General features: G+C 43.0%; 1 protein-coding gene across 2 annotated transcripts; it reads left to right on the top strand.

Annotated features, from left to right (window-relative positions):
- The first annotated feature begins 1,589 nt into the window (after nt 1-1,589).
- LOC135544093 (CCR4-NOT transcription complex subunit 6-like) lies at nt 1,590-18,976 on the top strand. 2 transcript variants are annotated; one of them, XM_064971471.1, is made up of 13 exons: nt 1,590-1,835; nt 3,788-3,909; nt 4,404-4,424; nt 4,523-4,709; nt 5,895-5,980; nt 6,254-6,355; nt 6,574-6,642; nt 6,791-6,948; nt 7,178-7,332; nt 12,096-12,250; nt 12,345-12,578; nt 12,681-12,883; nt 13,068-18,976. In XM_064971471.1, exons 2-13 carry the CDS (start codon nt 3,798-3,800, stop codon nt 13,278-13,280), a joined length of 1,695 nt encoding a protein of 564 aa, XP_064827543.1. In that variant the 5' UTR covers nt 1,590-1,835; nt 3,788-3,797; the 3' UTR covers nt 13,281-18,976. The 2 variants fall into 2 exon arrangements, with proteins under 2 accessions (XP_064827543.1, XP_064827544.1); XM_064971472.1 differs by lacking the exon at nt 4,404-4,424 and having other exon boundaries at nt 1,592-1,835.
- Nucleotides 18,977-19,278: the final 302 nt, after the last annotated feature.

Genomic DNA, 19,278 nt, shown 5'->3' with positions numbered 1-19,278 from the left:
CGTCACACAATCACAAATAGCGATAAAATAAATCACTTACCTTTGAAGATCTTACTCTGTTTGCAATCCCAAGGGTCCCAACTACACAATGAATGATTGTTTTGTTCGATAAAGTCCTTCTTTGTATCCAAAAAAGTCTGTTTAGTTGACATCATTGATCTCAGTAATCCACTTGTTCAACATGCATACAAACAAATCCAAAAAGTTACCATTAAAGTTTGTCCAAACATGTCAAGCGATGTTTCTAATTAATCCTCAGGTACTCTAATATCTAAATAAATGATCATATTTAAGATGGAGAATAGTATGTTCAATAGGGAAGATAAATAACGAAGAGCGCACACCTCATTCACGCGTGCAACAAGACTAGTTTTCTAATGAGAGACACCTTGGAAAAACTACAACTATTTGTTCATTTTTCAAGAAACAAGCCTGAACCCTGTCTAAAGACTGTTGACATCTAGTGGAAGCCATAGGAACTACAATCTGGGTCCTATTTATTTGTATTTCTCAAAGGTTAGCATTGAAATGGCCTGTGACCTCAAAAAAACAATTCCGGATGGATTGTCCTCTGGTTTTTGCCTGCCATATCAGTTCTGTCATACTCACAAACATTACTTTAACAGTTCTAGAAACTTCAGAGTGTTTTCTATCCAATGCTACCAATTATACGCATATCCTAGCTTCTGGGCCTGAGTAAAAGGCAGTTTACTTTGTGCACGTCAGTCATCCAAACTTCCGAACACTGCCCCCTACCCTTAAGAAGTGTACAAAGAACATTCAGCTTGTCAGTATGTCTATATCACAGACAAACTGAAATGGTCCACCCACGCAGACAGTGTGGTGAAGAAGGCGCAACAGCGCCTCTTCAACATTAGGAGGCTGAAGAAATTTGGCTTGTCACCCAAAACCCTGACAAAGTTTTACAAATGCACAATCGAGAGCATACTGTCGGGCTGTATCACAGCCTGGTACGGCAACTGCACCGCCCTCAACAGCAAGGCTCTCCAGAGGGTGGTGCGGTCTGCACAACACATCACCAGGGGCAAAATATTTGCCCTCCGTGACACCTACAGCACCTGATGGCACAGGAAGGCCAAAAAGATCATCAAGGACAACAACCACCCGAGCCACTGTCTGTTCACACCGCTATCATCCATTATTCATATCACATGTATATACTGTATTTTATATAATCTACTGGACCTTGCCTATGTCTCTCGGCCATCGCTCATCCAAATACTTATATGCACATATTCTCATTCCCCCTTTAGATTTGTGTGCATTAGGTAGTTGTTGGGGAATTGTTAGATTACTTGTTAGATTTGAGTGTATTAGGTAGTTGTTGGGAATTGTCAGATTATTTGTTAGATATTACTGCACTGTTGGAACTAGAAGCACAAACGCAAGTACCGATTTATATAAAGTTTCTTACGATCTTCAAAAATGAAATATGTTCGTATTCAACGTGTGCCTTGCACAATCGTGTGTGTTTTTGTATTCAGTGTGTCAAACCTCAGATGGACCAACAACAAAAAAAACGGTGGGCGGGGTCAAAGGAGCCCAGCCCCGAACTGCACACGACAGTCAGGGGAACTGTGTTTGATGCGAACTACATATTGTTTTGTACCAGCAGAAACAGTTTGGAGGCGATGGCCCAATGGCCTTGGTCGTATCAGCAACAGCCAATTACGACGCGCGTTATCACACACCAACATTCTGACGGACGCCATGATTCTTGTTTTCCTTCAGTGGGTAACAGCTGACCCAAAGTGAATTAGAAAAACAAAGGAAACGTAACGTACTCGCCATCGCTGATTGGTATGCTCATACAGGTAGCTGAACCATCATATTCTCAGTCATAGATACGCATTTGTTTGTGTACGAAAACGTTACTTTTACGAGACGTATTAGCTAGATAGCTAATACCAGTCAGCTAACCAACAGGAATGCTAACCCAGTTAGCGAACAATAAAAATGGGTAGCTAGCTATAACCCTAACGCTAGTTGTCAAACTATATAAGTTAGTTATCCAGCTATATAGCAAAACGTGCTAATCCATGAGGGATAGCCACATTTCCTCGTTGCTACTTTATTGGTTTCTGTTTTGCTAACTAACGTTAGCTAGCTAACTAGACTCTGAAGTCAATCTAGAAGTCGAGGGAGGCTGAAGTATTTGATAGCTGATATCTGGCTAGCTATGTAAACGTACTCAAAAGGCTAGCTAACTGAACTAGCTATCTCTGAAGCTCATATGGCTCAATATAATTAAGCCAATGCATATAAACTTTACCCAGTATGCAAATCAAGCCTAATGGCAAAGATAGCTGCATTTGTGTTGAACTAACAAAGTTAGATGGATCAGTTAACTGGCATAGTTGCTAGTTATCATGAAATGTTGGTTTGGATGGCATGTTATTTAAAAAAAAAAGGTTATTAACGTTAGGTAGCACATGCTACGACATTAGTTAACATTAACTTACCAGCTAACGTTAGCTACAAACTTGTTCAGCTAGCTAATGATGTCAAGTGTTTACTTAGTGGTTTAGCTAAACCAGTAACCAATGCCAAAAATGAACTATTATGGAAATTAGCTAGCTTGCTAACAACTTGCAAGATGCAATCCGCTAGTCTTTGACCTCAATTTGTCAGAACAAAGGTTTGTGAACGTGTGAGCCACGCTGTCAACGTGATGGCAAGTTATTTTATGTATCATAAATAATTAACGTTTGTAAGGTATGTGTGTTTATGCTTACTGACAGCACAACCCCCTCCTAAACGTGCCTGAAGTTAAAATATGATTTACAGGAAGGTCTTGTTTTTGTCATTATTAAGAAAGCTAGGCTAGATATTTTATCAAGTCTTTGCTTTTGTTGTGCTTTTGTGGTAGCTCCTAAACTCAGCACGTGGATCTTGCCGTTTGTACCATCTTGACACATGTCCCTTACAGTGTCAATCTGTTTTTCTGATTGTGTTATGATGTGTCTTGATTTTAGAATTGAAGCAAAATAATTTGTGTATACGTGTTTTTCTATGGCTCTCTTATTAAGAGTGCTCATTCATCAGCCTCTTGTTGTTTTTTGGCACTGTTTCCACTAGGTACTACAGCCATAAAGTCAAAATTGGCTATATCGTAAAAAATATATATAAATAAAATTTGCTTTTTGATCTTAATTTAAGGTTAGTATTAGCCATAAGGTTAGCAGTGTGGTTAAGGTTAGGATGAGATTTAATCAGATTTTAAGAGAAATTGTAGATAGGGTTCATGACTTTGTGGCTGTGGTAACTACTGACGACCATTTGGCACAGGGTCTGAATCTGCGTCGCTGAATGAATGGCAGGTTGAATCAGCTGTCTACGGAGTGGTTTTTACTAGAGGTGTACATTTCGTTTCTGAAAAAAAAACTGTCTACTGCTTTGCATGTTTTGGAGATGGCCCCGTTGAATAAGTGGTGTATTGTAATTACTTTAGACTAGAGAAAAATAGCTGCAACAGAGAGGCATGTTATATCCATGTTAAAAACAACGAACTTAAAGAATATTTCAGTGAGTGCAGGTATTTCCATTCTTCAAATAACTTTAGTCTAAACAGACTTGCAAAGTACTGTATTGAAGTTGCATTTTCTTAGACTCATGTTTTTTTCCCCTCACAGGTTTGTAAATATTAGGTGTTCTAGGAATTCATGTGTTAGGCTATTTGAATGAGTCCAAATCTCCAGGATAGCTCTTTGAGGGTATGGTTTCAAATGGATCATGCAATGTATTATTATTATTATTATTTTTTTAGTGTTACAGGGATGCCCAAGGAAAAATATGATCCGCTCGACCCGAGGCGGATGTACACGATAATGTCCACTGAGGAGGCAGCCAATGGGAAGAAGTCATACTGGGCTCAGCTCGAAATCAGTGGTGAGGACCGGTTGGGGCGGCATTACATGCTATAGCATCAAATACAGATGAAGCTGTTTGGCTTAGCGCATGTTAAAAAGCTCATTGTGGTGATGGTGTTAGTATGTATTAGTCACTTCACCCCTAACTACATGTACACATGACCTCGACTAACCTGTACCCCCTGTATATAGCCTCTTAATTGTTTATTGTGATACACAATTTTTTTTTAAAGTAAATGTTTCCTTAACTATTTTCTTAACTGCATTGTTGGTTAAGGACTTGAAAGTAAGCATTTCACGGTAAAGTCTACACCTGTTGTATTCGGTGCATGTGACAAAATACTATTTGATTTGAAGCGCTTCCACACGTAAGCCTATGCACTGGAGGTTGGTGGCAGCTTAATTGGGGAGAATGGGCTCGGGGTAATGACTGGAGTTGTAGCAAACACATGGTTTCCAGGTGTTTGATGCCATTCCCTTTGCTCTGTTCACTATGTGCCGTTCTCCCCTCAGCAACCTCCCGTGGCCTAGTAGGTGTGTTCTTTATTTCTATTTAAATTACTGTACTGTATTTCTGTGCTCCTGTTTTCACTGACTCTCTTGTCCCCTCATTCCCCCACTCGCCTGGGCAGGTAAAGTGAGGAGTCTGAGCACCTCGTTATGGACGTTGACTCACCTCACTGCTCTTCATATCGGCGATAACTCCCTCTGTTGTATCCCACCTGATATTGCCAAACTTCAAAACCTGGTCTACCTGGACCTCTCATCCAACAAGATCAGAAGCCTGCCTGCCGAGCTTGGTGACATAGTGTCTCTCAGGTCTGTCAGTCTACAGTGGCGACATAGTGTCTGTCAGTCTACAGTGGCGACATAGTGTCTCTCAGGTCTGTTAGTCTACAGTGGCGACATAGTGTCTGTCAGTCTACAGTGGCGACATAGTGTCTGTCAGTCTACAGTGGCGACATAGTGTCTCTCAGGTCTGTCAGTCTACAGTGTCTCTCAGGTCTGTCATCTACAGTCTGTCAGTCTGTCCACAGTGGCGACATAGTGTCTCTCAGGTCTGTCAGTCTACAGTGGCGTCATAGTGTCTCTCAGGTCTGTCAGTCTACAGTGGCGTCATAGTGTCTCTCAGGTCTGTCAGTCTACAGTGGCGACATAGTGTCTCTCAGGTCTGTCAGTCTACAGTGGCGTCATAGTGTCTCTCAGGTCTGTCAGTCTACAGTGGCGTCAGTGTCTCTCAGGTCTGTCAGTCTACAGTGGCGACATAGTGTCTCTCAGGTCTGTCAGTCTACAGTGACATAGTGTCTGTCAGTCTTCAGTGGCAATTCACCGTGCACTAAGTGATGCTAGTTTGGAGAACTAAAATCCACATTACTGTTATTGTCTTCCACATGAAAAATGATATGAGCTAACAGCTATTAATATGGCCTGTTAAAGAGAAGAGTTTGATGTTCCTCTTTTACAAAATAGCATTGGAATTAACCTGGTTTCTGTTTCATTTAACCCCTTTCTACAATTCTTATGCCTCAACCCCTGTTGTTCTTAGTTGTTTCCATTATAATTCAAAATGATAAGTGTGTTTGTTCATTCAGTCAACATTGCCATTTTAGAGTCTAGGGAATTTAGACTGAGAGCACATTCTATAAAGGAGATGGATGAAGAGACATTTCAGGCTCCCATGTGTGGTATTGCATATCCTTATTCCTCATTATTATTGAAATTGGTAATAGCTAGTTACTCTGTTTCAAGGAAATGTTTATTTTTGTTTGTGTATTCGCTCTTCTGCACCTGATCCTCAATGAAACATTGCTCAGTAACTGGCTGAGCAGACATGGAAATGACCTGAACAGAGACTTATTGATTGACAGATGATCGTTATGGGTTACTTCAGAGGGATTTCTACAGCTCTGGTGACTTGACAAAAGCCTTCACTTCTTTAATTACTTTCTGAATCTTATTCTGTCCCGGGCATCCTAAAACGCGTCTGTCTTACCTCTTCTACAGGGAACTTATTTTAAACAACAACCAGTTGAGGGTTCTACCTTTTGAGCTTGGAAAACTGTTTCAGTTACAAACACTGGGATTAAAAGGTAAGCTTCGCTTCATACTCATTTAAGTTTTGGTTGTTTGGGTTATCTAAATTCATAGGGATTTGAAATCTTGCATGTGTTTTCTCTAAGGATTCCCTTGTGTAGTTTTGGCTCTGATAATAATCTGTGCATGCCTATTTGGTTGCTCTGCCAAGTGATTTCCACAGTAGAGGTCACAGAATGAGAGATGTGGCATTGTTTTCATTCTGCATCCTTGAACCTGTGTAATATCTTCTGTCTAGTGTCTTCATTGTCTTTCTGTTTCCTCTGCAGGAAACCCACTTGCACAAGAAATATTGAACCTCTACCAGGAGCATGATGGCACAAGGAAACTGCTCAACTACCTTCTGGGCAATCTGTCAGGGATTAAACGAGGTGAGTCCAAATACAAGAAATGGATGTTGTTGTTCCTGTGTTGTGTTGAATTGTGAGTGTGTTAGTTAGCAGGTATTAAATAAGTTGTGCTTTTCGTTGACATTGGGTGAATGGAATGACTTGGCAGTTTTTAGTTGATCTTGATGATCCTATTCAAGTGGTCACTCCTCCTTGAGGAGCAGTGTCAGGATGACTCATGTTCCCCCTATCTGTCTCAGTCAGCTCAGAGCAGCCCCCACCCAGATTATGGATTGTTCAGGCCAAGCCGGACCGGGCAAGAACAGCAGGTAACAAACTCATCCACCCTTACAAATCACTTGCAATGCCTATTGAAAGCCACATATCAACACACACATTGTTGTGTGTGTTGATCATATTCAGAGCCATAATGAGACTTGGATAATCTCCTGTTTACGTCCCTATGTCCTTTGCTAGCCCTGTTCTCAGTGATGTGCTACAACGTGCTGTGTGATAAGTACGCCACTCGCCAGCTGTACAGCTACTGCCCCTCTTGGGCCCTCAACTGGGAGTTCAGGAAGAAGTCCATCATGCAGGAAATCCTGAACTGCAGTGCTGACATCATCAGCCTACAGGTGGGCAGACGGACACACTGGGATTTAATACTGACCGCTGCAATGAATTATGACACGTGCGAGGTACAATCGGTCTCGCATCAGATGGCAGGACAACCGTGTCACATTAGAATGACATCTGTTGGAAGAGAATGGGGGTTCGATTTCCATAGTTTACAGGTCCGATACTTTGAATAATGCACCTTCAAAATGTACACTAACTGGAATTGTCCTGGTTTTTCCTTAACAGGAAGTGGAAACAGTTCAGTACTACAGCTATTTCCTGCCAGAGCTGAAGGAGAAAGGTTACGAGGGCTTCTTTAGCCCTAAGTCCCGTGCCAGGACCATGTCAGAGTGCGACCGCAAGCATGTGGACGGCTGCGCCATATTTTACAGAACCGAAAAGTGAGTTGACACCACACTGCCAACTGTCAGTCCTAATTAGATTGTGAGCTCACATATGTATTAAGGATGTTAACGGTTAATCGGTTAGCCGCCAAAAATACGTTTGATCGGTCATGCTTATCGGTCCATAGTTTAATCTGCATAATTTAGTGGAATTAAATTGGCACGTGTGTATTTTCTTTCGTCATCATGTATCTTATTTATCACACACTCACAGCATACAAGACGAGTTTGAGGAGAGGAATGTCCTATCAGCTCTTCACTGGAGTGAAACATTCATTGTGCAACAAATAACAATTCTAAATGCAATCGTGTGTAAAAAATAAAAATACTTTTTGATAGCCACAATTTCAAAAGGAGCTTTTTTTCATTTGTCAATCTCAACTTGGAAAGCAAGCGCGCCTCCCTCTTGCCATTCGAGTGCTTAGGCTATAGTCAACGGTAGGGAGGCTATCAGTGCGCCTCCCTCTTGCCTTTCGAGTGCGTAGGCTATAGTCAACGGTAGGGAGGCTATCAGCACGCCTCCCTCTTGCCATTCGAGTGCGTAGGCTATAGTCAACGGTAGGGAGGCTATCAGCGGCTATAGCAACTCCAGCGCGCCTCCCTTGCCATTCGAGTGCGTAGGTTATAGTCAACGGTATCCAGGCCTCCCTCTAGCCATTCGAGTGCTTAGGTTATAGTCAGGTAGCGAGGCTGTCACGCGGCCTCCCTCTTGCCATTGGAGTGCGTAGGCTATAGTCAACGGTAGGGAGGCTATCAGCGCGCCTCCCTCTAGCCATTCGAGTGCGTAGGTTATAGTCAACGGTAGGGAGGCTATCAGCGCGCCTCCCTCTAGCCATTCGAGTGCTTAGGTTATAGTCAACGGTAGCGAGGCTGTCAGCGCGGCCTCCCTCTTGCCATTGGAGTGCGTAGGTTATAGTCAACGGTAGGGAGGCTATCAGCGCGCCTCCCTCTAGCCATTCGAGTGCTCAGGTTATAGTCAACAGTAGCGAGGCTGTCAGCGCGGCCTCCCTCTTGCCATTGGAGTGCATAGGCTATAGTGATTGGTAGGGAGGCTGTCAGCGCGTCACCCACCATTTTGCAATGTGAGCTTGAGGCAGTAATTGTCTGAAAGCTGAACGTTTTACTTTACTTCAAATAATGAGGCGTGTCTTAAAATCTTCCCCTAGAAACATGTAGGCAAATATCTTATAAAGGCTTGTTGATGCCATTAACCAGCATCTCTCTCCTGTTCCATTGGTTTCCACATCAACTGTCTTCTCAAATCGAAAATCAAATTTTATTTGTCACATACACATGGTTAGCAGATGTTAATGCGAGTGTAGCGAAATGCTTGTGCTTCTAGTTCCGACAATGCAGTAATAACCTAACAAGTAATCTAACTAACAATTCCAAAACTACTGTCTTATACACACAAGTGTAAGGGGATAAAGAATATGTACATAAAGATACATGAATGAGTGATCGTACAGAGCGGCATAGGCAAGATACAGTAGATGGTATCGAGTACAGTATATACATATGAGATGAGTATGTAAACAAAGTGGCATAGTTAAAGTGGCTAGTGATACATGTATTACATAAAGATGCAGTAGATGATATAGAGTACAGTATATACGTATACATATGAGATGAATAATGTAGGGTATGTAAACATTATATTAGGTAGCATTGTTTAAAGTGGCTAGTGATATATTTTACATTTCCCATCAATTCCCATTATTAAATTGGCTGGAGTTGAGTCAGTGTGTTGGCAGCAGCCACTCAATGTTAGTGGTTGCTGTTTAACAGTCTGATGGCCTTGAGATAGAAGCTGTTTTTCAGTCTCTCGGTCCCAGCTTTGATGCACCTGTACTGACCTCGCCTTCTGGATGATAGCGGGGTGAACAGGCAGTGGCTCGGGTGGTTGTTGTCCTTGATTATCTTTATGGCCTTCCTGTAACATCGGGTGGTGTAGGTGTCCTGGAGGGCAGGTAGTTTGCCCCCGGTGATGCGTTGTGCAGACCTCACTACCCTCTGGAGAGCCTTACAGTTGTGGGTGGAGCAGTTGCCGTACCAGGCGGTGATACAGCCCGCCAGGATGCTCTTGATTGTGCATCTGTAGAAGTTTGTGAGTGCTTTTGGTGACAAGCCGAATTTCTTCAGCCTCCTGAGGTTGAAGAGGCGCTGCTGCGCCTTCTTCACGATGCTGTCTGTGTGGGTGGACCAATTCAGTTAGTCTGTGATGTGTATGCCGAGGAACTTAAAAACTTACTACCCTCTCCACTACTGTTCCATCGATGTGGACAGGGGGTGTTCCCTCTGCTGTTTCCTGAAGTCCACAATCATCTCCTTAGTTTGGTTGAGTGTGAGGTTATTGTCCTGACACCACACTCCGAGGGCCCTCACCTCCTCCCTGTAGGCCTTCTCGTCGTTGTTGGTAATCAAGCCTACCACTGTTGTGTCGTCCGCACACTTGATGATTGAGTTGGAGGCGTGCGTGGCCACGCAGTCGTGGGTCAACAGGGAGTACAGGAGAGGGCTCAGAACGCACCCTTGTGGGGCCCCAGGGTTGAGGATCAGCGGGGTGGAGATGTTGTTGCCTACCCTCACCACCTGGGGGCGGCCCGTCAGGAAGTCCAGTACCCAGTTGCACAGGGCGGGGTCGAGACCCAGGGTCTCGAGCTTGATGACGAGCTTGGAGGGTACTATGGTGTTAAATGCCGAGCTGTAGTCGATGAACAGAATTCTCACATAGGTATTCCTCTTGTCCAGATGGGTTAGGGCAGTGTGCAGTGTGGTTGAGATTGCATCGTTTGTGGACCTATTTGGGCGGTAAGCAAATTGGAGTGGGTCTAGGGTGTCTAGGGTAAGGTGGAGGTGATATGGTCCTTGACTCGTCTCTCAAAGCACTTCATGATGACGGAAGTGAGTGCTACGGGGCGGTAGTCATTTAGCTCAGTTACCTTAGCTTTTTTGGGAACAGGAACAATGGTGGCCCTCTTGAAGCATGTGGGAACAGCAGACTAAGATAGGGATTGATTGAATATGTCCGTAAACACACCAGCCAGCTGGTCTGCGCATGCTCTGAGGGCGCGGCTGGGGATGCCGTCTGGGCCTGCAGCCTTGCGAGGGTTAACATGTTTAAATGTTTTACTCACCTCGGCTGCAGTGAAGGAGAGTCTGCATGTTTTGGTTGCAGGCCGTGTCAGTGGCACTGTATTGTCCTCAAAGCGGGCAAAAAAGTTATTTAGTCTGCCTGAGAGCAAGGCATCCTGGTCCGTGACTACACTGGTTTTCTTTTTGTAATCCGTGATTGACTGTAGACCCTGCCACATACCTCTTGTGTCTGAGCCGTTTAATTGAGATTCTACTTTGTCTCTATACTGATGCCTAGCTTGTTTGATTGCCTTGCGGAGGGAATAGCTGCACTGTTTGTATTCGGTCATGTTTCCAGTCACCTTGCCCTGATTAAAAGCAGTGGTTCGCGCTTTCAGTTTCACACGAATGCTGCCATCAATCCACGGTTTCTGGTTTGGGAATGTTTTAATCGTTGCTATGGGAACGACATCTTCAACGCACGTTCTAATGAACTCGCACACCAAATCAGTGTATTCGTCAATGTTGTTGTCTGATGCAATACGAAACATGTCCCAGTCCACGTGATGGAAGCAGTCTTGGAGTGTGGAATCAGCTTGCTCGGACCAGCGTTGGACAGACCTCAGCGTGGGAGCTTCTTGTTTTAGTTTCTGTCTGCAGGCAGGGATCAACAAAATGGAGTCGTGGTCAGCTTTTCCGAAAGGAGGGCGGGGGAGGGCCTTATATGCGTCGCGGCAGTTAGAATAACAATGATCCAAGGTTTTGCCAGCCCTGGTTGCGCAATCGATATGCTGGTACAATTTAGGGTTTCTTGTTTTCAGATTAGCCTTGTTAAAATCCCCAGCTACAATGAATGCAGCCTCAGGATGTATGGATTCCAGTTTGTCCTGGAGCCGAAGGCACGATCCTGGTCATATTAGCAACACATCCTAGTTGTTGTAGATTCCCCCTCTAAGTTTCTAGTGGAGAGTTTCATCTCTGTCACATTTTGGTCTGCTGTCCAGAACTGTTTTCCAGCTAATTTCATTTTGGTAAATGTTTGAAAATGACTGCTTCATTACATTACAGCAGTTGCATGTTCAATAATAGGCTATAGCTTTTTGACTGTAAGACGATAGGCTTGCTATTGTTGCATGGTTCCATTTATAAGCTCTTAATTAAAAATGTCCGGCCCTTATGGGCATGCATAGTATAAGAGAGGAAGTGTGAGGTTTCACTCTCACCAAAATCTGTCCAAAACGAGCCCGATGTGTGTCTGTCGCCTGCCTTCCAGCCTTGGGACGACTACCATTTATTAGGGGGCAGAAATAAACATTTCTTCATTATATACAGATCTCTGAAAGTATTTTCTGTTGGTCATGTCATTTTACTGTTTGATAAAAATGTAAACTTAACTGGTTGAGGGTCAGTTAGTCGGCAGGAAAATTTACTGAAATGTGTATCCTTAGTGTATGTGTGCATTGTATGTATGACGTGTGTGTGTGTGTATATCGTGTGTTTCAGAGGTGTAATGGTTCCAAGTTCAGCCATTGCAGAATAGCCTTTTTAAGCTGTCCCAGAGGCATCACATTGCACTCACCTTTCTGTTCTGCCTCTCCTCTCCTCACTCTGTTCTTCCTCTCTTCAGTCTGTTCTTCCTCTCCTCTCACCGGTCTGTTCTGACTCTCCTCCTCTCTACTGTATAGATTCAGCCTGGTACAGAAACACACGGTGGAATTCAACCAGCTGGCAATGGCCAACTCTGAGGGCTCTGAGGCCATGCTCAACAGAGTCATGACTAAGGACAACATTGGTGTGGCTGCACTTCTAGAGGTGCGCAAGGAGATGATGGAGCAGTCTGGTAGGTCTCACCACACACGAAAGAAGTGGGAATTCCATAGGGCTTAAATGTTTCCCATGTAGAAACGCTGCTGTTATGCTGTGTGTTTGTTCAGCGGGGAAGTCTCTGCACGGCGTGGAGAAACAGCTCCTCCTGGTGGCCAATGCCCACATGCACTGGGACCCGGCGTACTCAGACGTCAAGGTGGTCCAGACCGTCATGTTCATGTCTGAGGTGAAGAACATTGTAGACAAGGCCACACGCAGCCTCAAGCTCTCCTCCATCACCGGGGAGACCAACGCCGTCCCACTCATCCTGTGTGCTGACCTCAACTCACTGCCTGACTCTGGTGAGTGGGATGACTGGACTGGCTCAGTTGAATAAGTGAGCGTGCTCTACTGTAGTGACATTTGTAATGCCTGGTGGTGTGTGTGTGTTTGCGGGCTTGCAGGTGTGGTGGAGTTCCTGAGCTCGGGTGGAGTGGACAGCACCCACAAAGACTTTCAGGAGCTGCGCTACATCGACAGCTTGACCAACTTCAACTGCAACGGAAAGGAGGACACGTCCAACGGCAGGTTCACCCACGACTTCAAGCTGAAGAGTGCCTATGAAAACGGCCTGATGCCTTACACCAACTATACTTTCCACTTCAAGGTGAGACGGTCACGTCTTCTGTGTAGCACGTTCTTTTTTGCGTTGGTGTGAATGTAGCGTCAAGCTGTCTGGAATGTTCTAAAAGCCTGGGCTATTATGAAGGCTTGGGTCACACTGATTAATCTTCTCCAGCCCGGGTGATGTGATTGTATTGCCATCTAACGTGCTTTTCCTCTCTGTGCAGGGCATCATTGACTACATCTTCTACTCTCAGCCTACGCTCAATGTGTTGGGGGTTCTGGGTCCTCTGGATCCTCACTGGCTCCATGAGAACAATATCAGCGGCTGTCCCCACCCCCACATCCCCTCCGATCACTTCTCTCTGTTTGCACAACTGGAGCTGCTCTTTCCCAAGCCGTCGTCAGTCAACGGAATCCACCTGCCAGGACGCAGGTAGTTTTCAGAGCCACGAGGGAGCTGACGCTCTAATCTTGTTCTAATTTTCCTGCAAAGTCGATTTAAGAATATTCTGGATACATCTATGTGCAATCAGAGGGGGGGGGGGTGTACGGCCATCATTCCCCCCAAGGATTTTAACGGAAGCAAAAGCTCACGGCAAGTCTTTACCTCCTTTCCTGGGCACAATGTGATGTTGTATTTTTTTCGCGCCAAATCACACTTTGCAGTCCTTGGTGTTATACAGTTTTTACATCACCTAAGGATAAGTTGTTGAATTATTGTGTGGCAAATAGTAAAATCTAAAAGTGAGATATTTTGATAGGGAAGGAGTTGTCACCACACTCCAGCCCGAGCGAACAGGTACATCTCAAGTTGCCACCGATCAACTAGATAAACCCACGAGGCCGATATACCTGTTTTTAACCAGAGTCTGTCTCCGCCTCTACGACTCCAAATCCATTCCCATGCATTGCTGTATCTTGCCATTAAGGTGTGTTGAACAGTGTAGCAGGTTTGGAGGTGCTGGAGAGAGCAGGCCAAATGTTGTTTTTCCACTCGCTGATGCGGAGACCACCTCTCCAGGTGCTAAAATCCTGTCCTCTAACTCAGCGGCTCCATTTTATACTGAGTGGCGCAATCGCTCTGTGCAGCTAAGGCACAACAGCATTTCCAAACCTCTTTGAAATACTGCTGTAAAATGTCTATTACAAGTGGAATGGTGCCGTACCAGTGATGATACATGTACACATTCCGGCTTGTAGCGTATCGAGACACACAGAATTAACACCTCACTCCTGCTCTGTTTTTATAGCCTAATATGAACAGAGCAAAATTAAGGGACCACCTTTTTAATATTTCAAAGCATTTTTAACTTTTAATCACACATCATGTGCCATACAGAGCCATCATTTGAATCTAGCGTCAGATATTCAAATATTACGACAGCCACCAGTTATTCACTCAGTGACCATTAGTGGTTCTCAGTGACCATTGGTGGTTCTCAGTGACCATTAGTGGTTCTCAGTGACCATTAGTGGTTCTCAGTGACCATTAGTGGTTCTCAGTGACCATTGGTGGTTCTCAGTGACCATTGGTGGTTCTCAGTGACCATTGGTGGTTCTCAGTGACCATTGGTGGTTCTCAGTGACCATTGGTGGTTCTCAGTGACCATTGGTGGTTCTCAGTGACCATTGGTGGTTCTCAGTGACCATTGGTGGTTCTCAGTGACGGGGCTTAGGTATTTAGAAAAGGGAAAATGGTCAGTCTGACAGCTTCCCATCATGTTGTCCTTGGCCAGAGAGCCCATCTCTGACCGCATAGCTGTGTAGCCATTTGTAATTGGTCAGGGGCCAAGTTGTGTTGCATTATGGTTTAAGCTGGGTGGACAGCCCCCTAAAACATGCTCTAACAGACAGAGCTGACAGAGCTGTAGCAAACGCTCTAAACAGGGTTATTCCTTTCCATTACTAATAGCTATTTGTTTAATACAGAAACTTGGACTCAACTTGATTGTATTGTAAAAATGATTGTATTGTAAATGTTAAGGCAAAATTTGTCTCCATTTTCCAGTTAAAGAAATGTAAATGTCCAGCTTGTACAATCGTTTTTTTTGTTTCAGGTTTCCACTGTTGAAATTTGCACTCGGCCAGGTTCCATTTCCCTGATGAACCACTTGTTTTTCTTTTTTCAATTATCTATTGAATGCATTTCACAGAGGCAGGTTTATTGCATTGTTGCCTACATCTCTTTTGGCATTTGGGGTAAAACCTGAAACCTTCAGCCTCACTGATTCGGGTTCTCAACATGGCACTGCCAGTGCTATCAGTGAACACCTGAACTGTCTCCTATTTCTCTCTGAAGTGTTTTAACATTGTGAGTCGTTGGTTTATTAGATATCAGACTTTAGTAGTTTTTTTCCCCCTTGTCTTAGTTATTGTTATTTAGAGTTATCGGGATGTTTTTTTAGCAGATGACACTATAAACCACTTGTCTCTAACTACTACACCACTTGTCTCTAACGTATTTAGGTCTGTTTTTATCATGTCCTCTTTATTGTTTTTGGAGGAAACCGATCATGAAGAAGTCTTGTGTAAAATGGTTCTATCTGACTCCTCAACTCAGGCCATTCTCTTTAAGTTTTGTTTCATGTTATGTTTTTTTTTTTATGTCTACTACTAGACCTACAGCGTTGATGCATTCTACTTCAAGGCCATGTGTGAAGTCCACTTACATACAGTCAAAAAATACCAAGGTAAAAATGGGGGAATGTGTTATTCCGAAATATTGCTCTTAGTCTGTTGTGACCCAGAACGGTGGTGTGGTCCAGTCCGTTGTAACCCAGAATAGTGGCGTGGTCCAGCTTTTTTGCAAATCACAGTGGATATACAGTTGAAGTCAGGAGTTTACATACACTTAGGTTGGAGTCATTAACTCGTTTTTCAACCACTCCACAAATTTCTTGTTAACAAACTATAGTTTTGGCAAGTCAGTTAGGACATCTACTTTGCATGACACAAGTCATTTTTCCTACAATTGTTTACAGACAAATTATTTCACTTATAATTCACTGTATCACAATTCCAGTGGGTCAGAAGTTTACATACACAAAGTTGACTGTGCCTTTAAACAGCTTAGAAAATTCCAGAAAACAATGTCATGGCTTTAGAAGCTTCTGATAATTCACATAATTTGAGTCAATTGGAGGTGTACCTGTGGATCTATTTCAAGGCCTACCTTCAAACTCCGTGCCTCTTTGCTGGTCATCATGGGAAAATCAAAAGAAATCAGCCAAAGACCTCAGAAAAAAAGACCTCCACAAGTCTGGTTCATCCTTGGGAGCAATTTCCAAATGGCACGTTTATCTGTACAAACAATAGTATGCAAGTATAAACACCATTGGACCATGCAGCCGCCATACCGCACAGGAAGGAGATGCGTTCTGTCTCCTAGAGATGAATGTACTTTGGTGTGAAAAGTGCAAATCAATCCCAGAACAACAGCAAAGGACCTTGTGAAGATGCTGGAGGAAACCGGTACAAAATTATCTATATCCACAGTAAGACGAGTTCTTTATTAACATAACCCGAGAGGCCGCTCAGCAAGGAAGAAGCCACTGCTCCAAAACCGCCATAAAAAAGCCAGACTACGGTTTGCACCTGCACATAGAGACAAAGATTGTACTTTTTGGAGAAATGTCCTCTGCTCTGATGAAACAGAAATAGAACTGTTTGGTCATCATGACCATCGTTATGTTTGGAGGAAAAAGGGTGAGGCTTGCAAGCTGAAGAACACCATCCCAACCATGAAGCACGGTGGTGGCATCATGTTGTGGGGGTGCTTTGCTGCAGGAGGGACTGGTGCACTTCCCCAGATAGATGGCATCATGAGGAAGGGAAATGTTGCTTCTATATATCCACGTCATCTCAAGACATCAGTCAGGAAGTTAAAGCTTTGTTGCATATGGGTCTTCCAAATGGACAATGTTGTGGCAAAATGGCTTAAAGACCACACAGTCAAGGTATTGGAATGGCCATCACAAAGCCCTGACCTCAATCCTATAGAAAATGTGTGGGCAGAACTGAAAAGGTGTGTGTGTGTGTGAGCAAGGAGGCCTACAAACCTGACTCCGTTACAATAGCTCTGTCAGGAGGAATGGGCCAAAATTTATCCAACTTATTGTGGGAAGCTTGTGGAAGGCGACCTGAAGCGTTTGATCCAAGTTAAACTATTTAAAGGCAATGCTACCCAATACTAATTGAGTGTATGTAAACTTCTGACCCATTGGGAATGTGATAAAATAAATAAAATCTGAAATAAATCACTCTCTGCTATTATTCTGACATTTCACATTCTTAAAATAAAGTGGTGATCCTAACTGACCTTAGATGTGATTTTTACTAGTTTTAAATGTCAGGGATTGTGAAACTGAGTTTAAATGTTTTTGGCTAAGGTGTATGTAAACTTCAACTGTATAACATATGATCTGTTTAAATTATGGTTATTTTCTCACAAGGCCAATTTTCTTGTTTGTTTTGTTCTGCTCTCCTGAAGTTTATTTTATTTGAAGGAATGATGAGCACTTTATTCTAGAACACTAGCGTAGCTACTCGTATGGCTTTTTTAAATGACGCTTTTGCCTTTTTGCAAAAGCATATTTTTTTAACGAATTTTACCAAGCAGGGGAAAACTGATGGAGAGGGTACGGTCTTGGTCCTTTTCTGTTGTCCCTTGTAAAACAGATTTTTATTTTTAACAAAAGCAATGTATCTGTTTAATTATATTGGATTGCTGATGGTGTTGTCACTAAGATTGTTTTGTGTTTGAAATTGTCATAATCCATCACGTTTCCTTTCTTTGACATGAAGTAAGTGTAGTATGATTGGTTTCTTTGCTCATTGTTTTACTTTTGTGTAATTCTTAAACCAAATGTTTTGTAAAAATGTTAGCACACCAAATTCTAGATTTTTATGGAGGATTTAAACCGTATTTATAAAGAACAAAACAATTGGCAAATATCTAGAGAAAATAATCATTGATAAATAAAGATTTGTCATCGTCACAAAATGAGATTCTCCAACTTTTAGCTTTGTAAAATCTTATCTGGTACTGGGTAGGGGATGTCTGCTAGTAGCTGAAGAGATGGCTGGCGTAAAAAGCCTATTTGCTTGTAGATGTGCAGCATTTTGAGGTTCCACTGATTTTAGGCAACATTTATCAGACAATTTGTCCCTTACACTGTTTCCCTGGCAGACCCTAGAGCAGGGTTCTCCAACCCTGTTCCTGGAGAGCTACCCTCCTGTAGATTTGAACTCCAACCCCAGTTGTGACTAACCTGATTCAGCTTATCGACCATCTAATTCTTAGTCAGGCGTGCTAGATAACCTTCAGGACGGTAGCTCTCCAGGAACAGAATTGGAGAGCCCTGCTCTAGGGGGACGGAGAGGTTTGGCGGGTGCTACTGTTAGCACAGCCTCGTTGACAACATTGAGCTACTCCCTGGCACTACTTTAGGTGTCTTGACTTCATCTCTAGCCATTTCTCTTACGTTTGTGAACCGGTGCATGTTTGGCCACCACCGTCATTGGCAAAATATGAATTTGATGTGACTGACAGGTTTGTGGCGCCTCTCAGCCGTCCTTATGAATAATTGACCAAAACTTGCCAATAATAAAAATAATAATGCTTTAAACTCAACTTTTTGCAATAGTTTCCAGTTTGTAATGCTTTTGCTGAAGTATTTGGCAGAAATTACAACCTTTCTGTTTTGTCTTTTCCATGCTATTTCCCAATCCATTTCCCTTTTCTTTCTGAAAGTAGAGGAATAAATGCAGTGGTTATGCTTGTGGCCAGCTGAAAGTGAAGAACTGTATAGAGGTAATGCACTGGACCAACTCTTGTTGACCATTTTTATGGAATACCAGCAACAAACTTGCACAATGTTTAAAAAAATATATATATATATTACACACAACATAATGGCAGCTGTTTTTAATTAAACAATTAAATACATATTATGTAATGTGAAAAACACCTTGTTTACCATGTCATCCTCCAGTCTTCTTGGTTCGCTTCACTAGTTGTTTGGAACTGGGTCAGTTTGTTTCACTAGTTTTATAACTGGGTCAGTTTGCTTTATTTACACCTCTGTATTTTTCCTACTTCTGGTTGAAAAATAAATTCTATATCTGTTTTAAATCCGTGTGTATTGTATTTGTGTGTTGTAGTACTTGAGTCCAGGACTCGGACTCAAGTCACAATTTTCATGACTTGTGACTTGACTGGTATGACTGTCAGAAAATCTCCCTCCCTTGCATAATTCAACATGCTAGCTACAACAGCAGATGTTTGGATAGCTGCTGTATTAGCAGTCTAACGTTGCTTAGCTGTATACATATTGAAATATACTGTAGCTTCAAAGATCGTTGGACTGCAGCTTTTTGCGCTACCAAGGCACTTGTGACTCCAAACACTTGGACTTGAGTGACTTGAATGCTAGG

The sequence above is a fragment of the Oncorhynchus masou genome, chromosome 8 (genome assembly GCF_036934945.1).
Source record: "Oncorhynchus masou masou isolate Uvic2021 chromosome 8, UVic_Omas_1.1, whole genome shotgun sequence".
NCBI lineage: Eukaryota > Metazoa > Chordata > Actinopteri > Salmoniformes > Salmonidae > Oncorhynchus > Oncorhynchus masou.
Note: the sequence above shows the minus strand (reverse complement) of the source record. Positions and strands in the feature narration are given on the sequence as shown.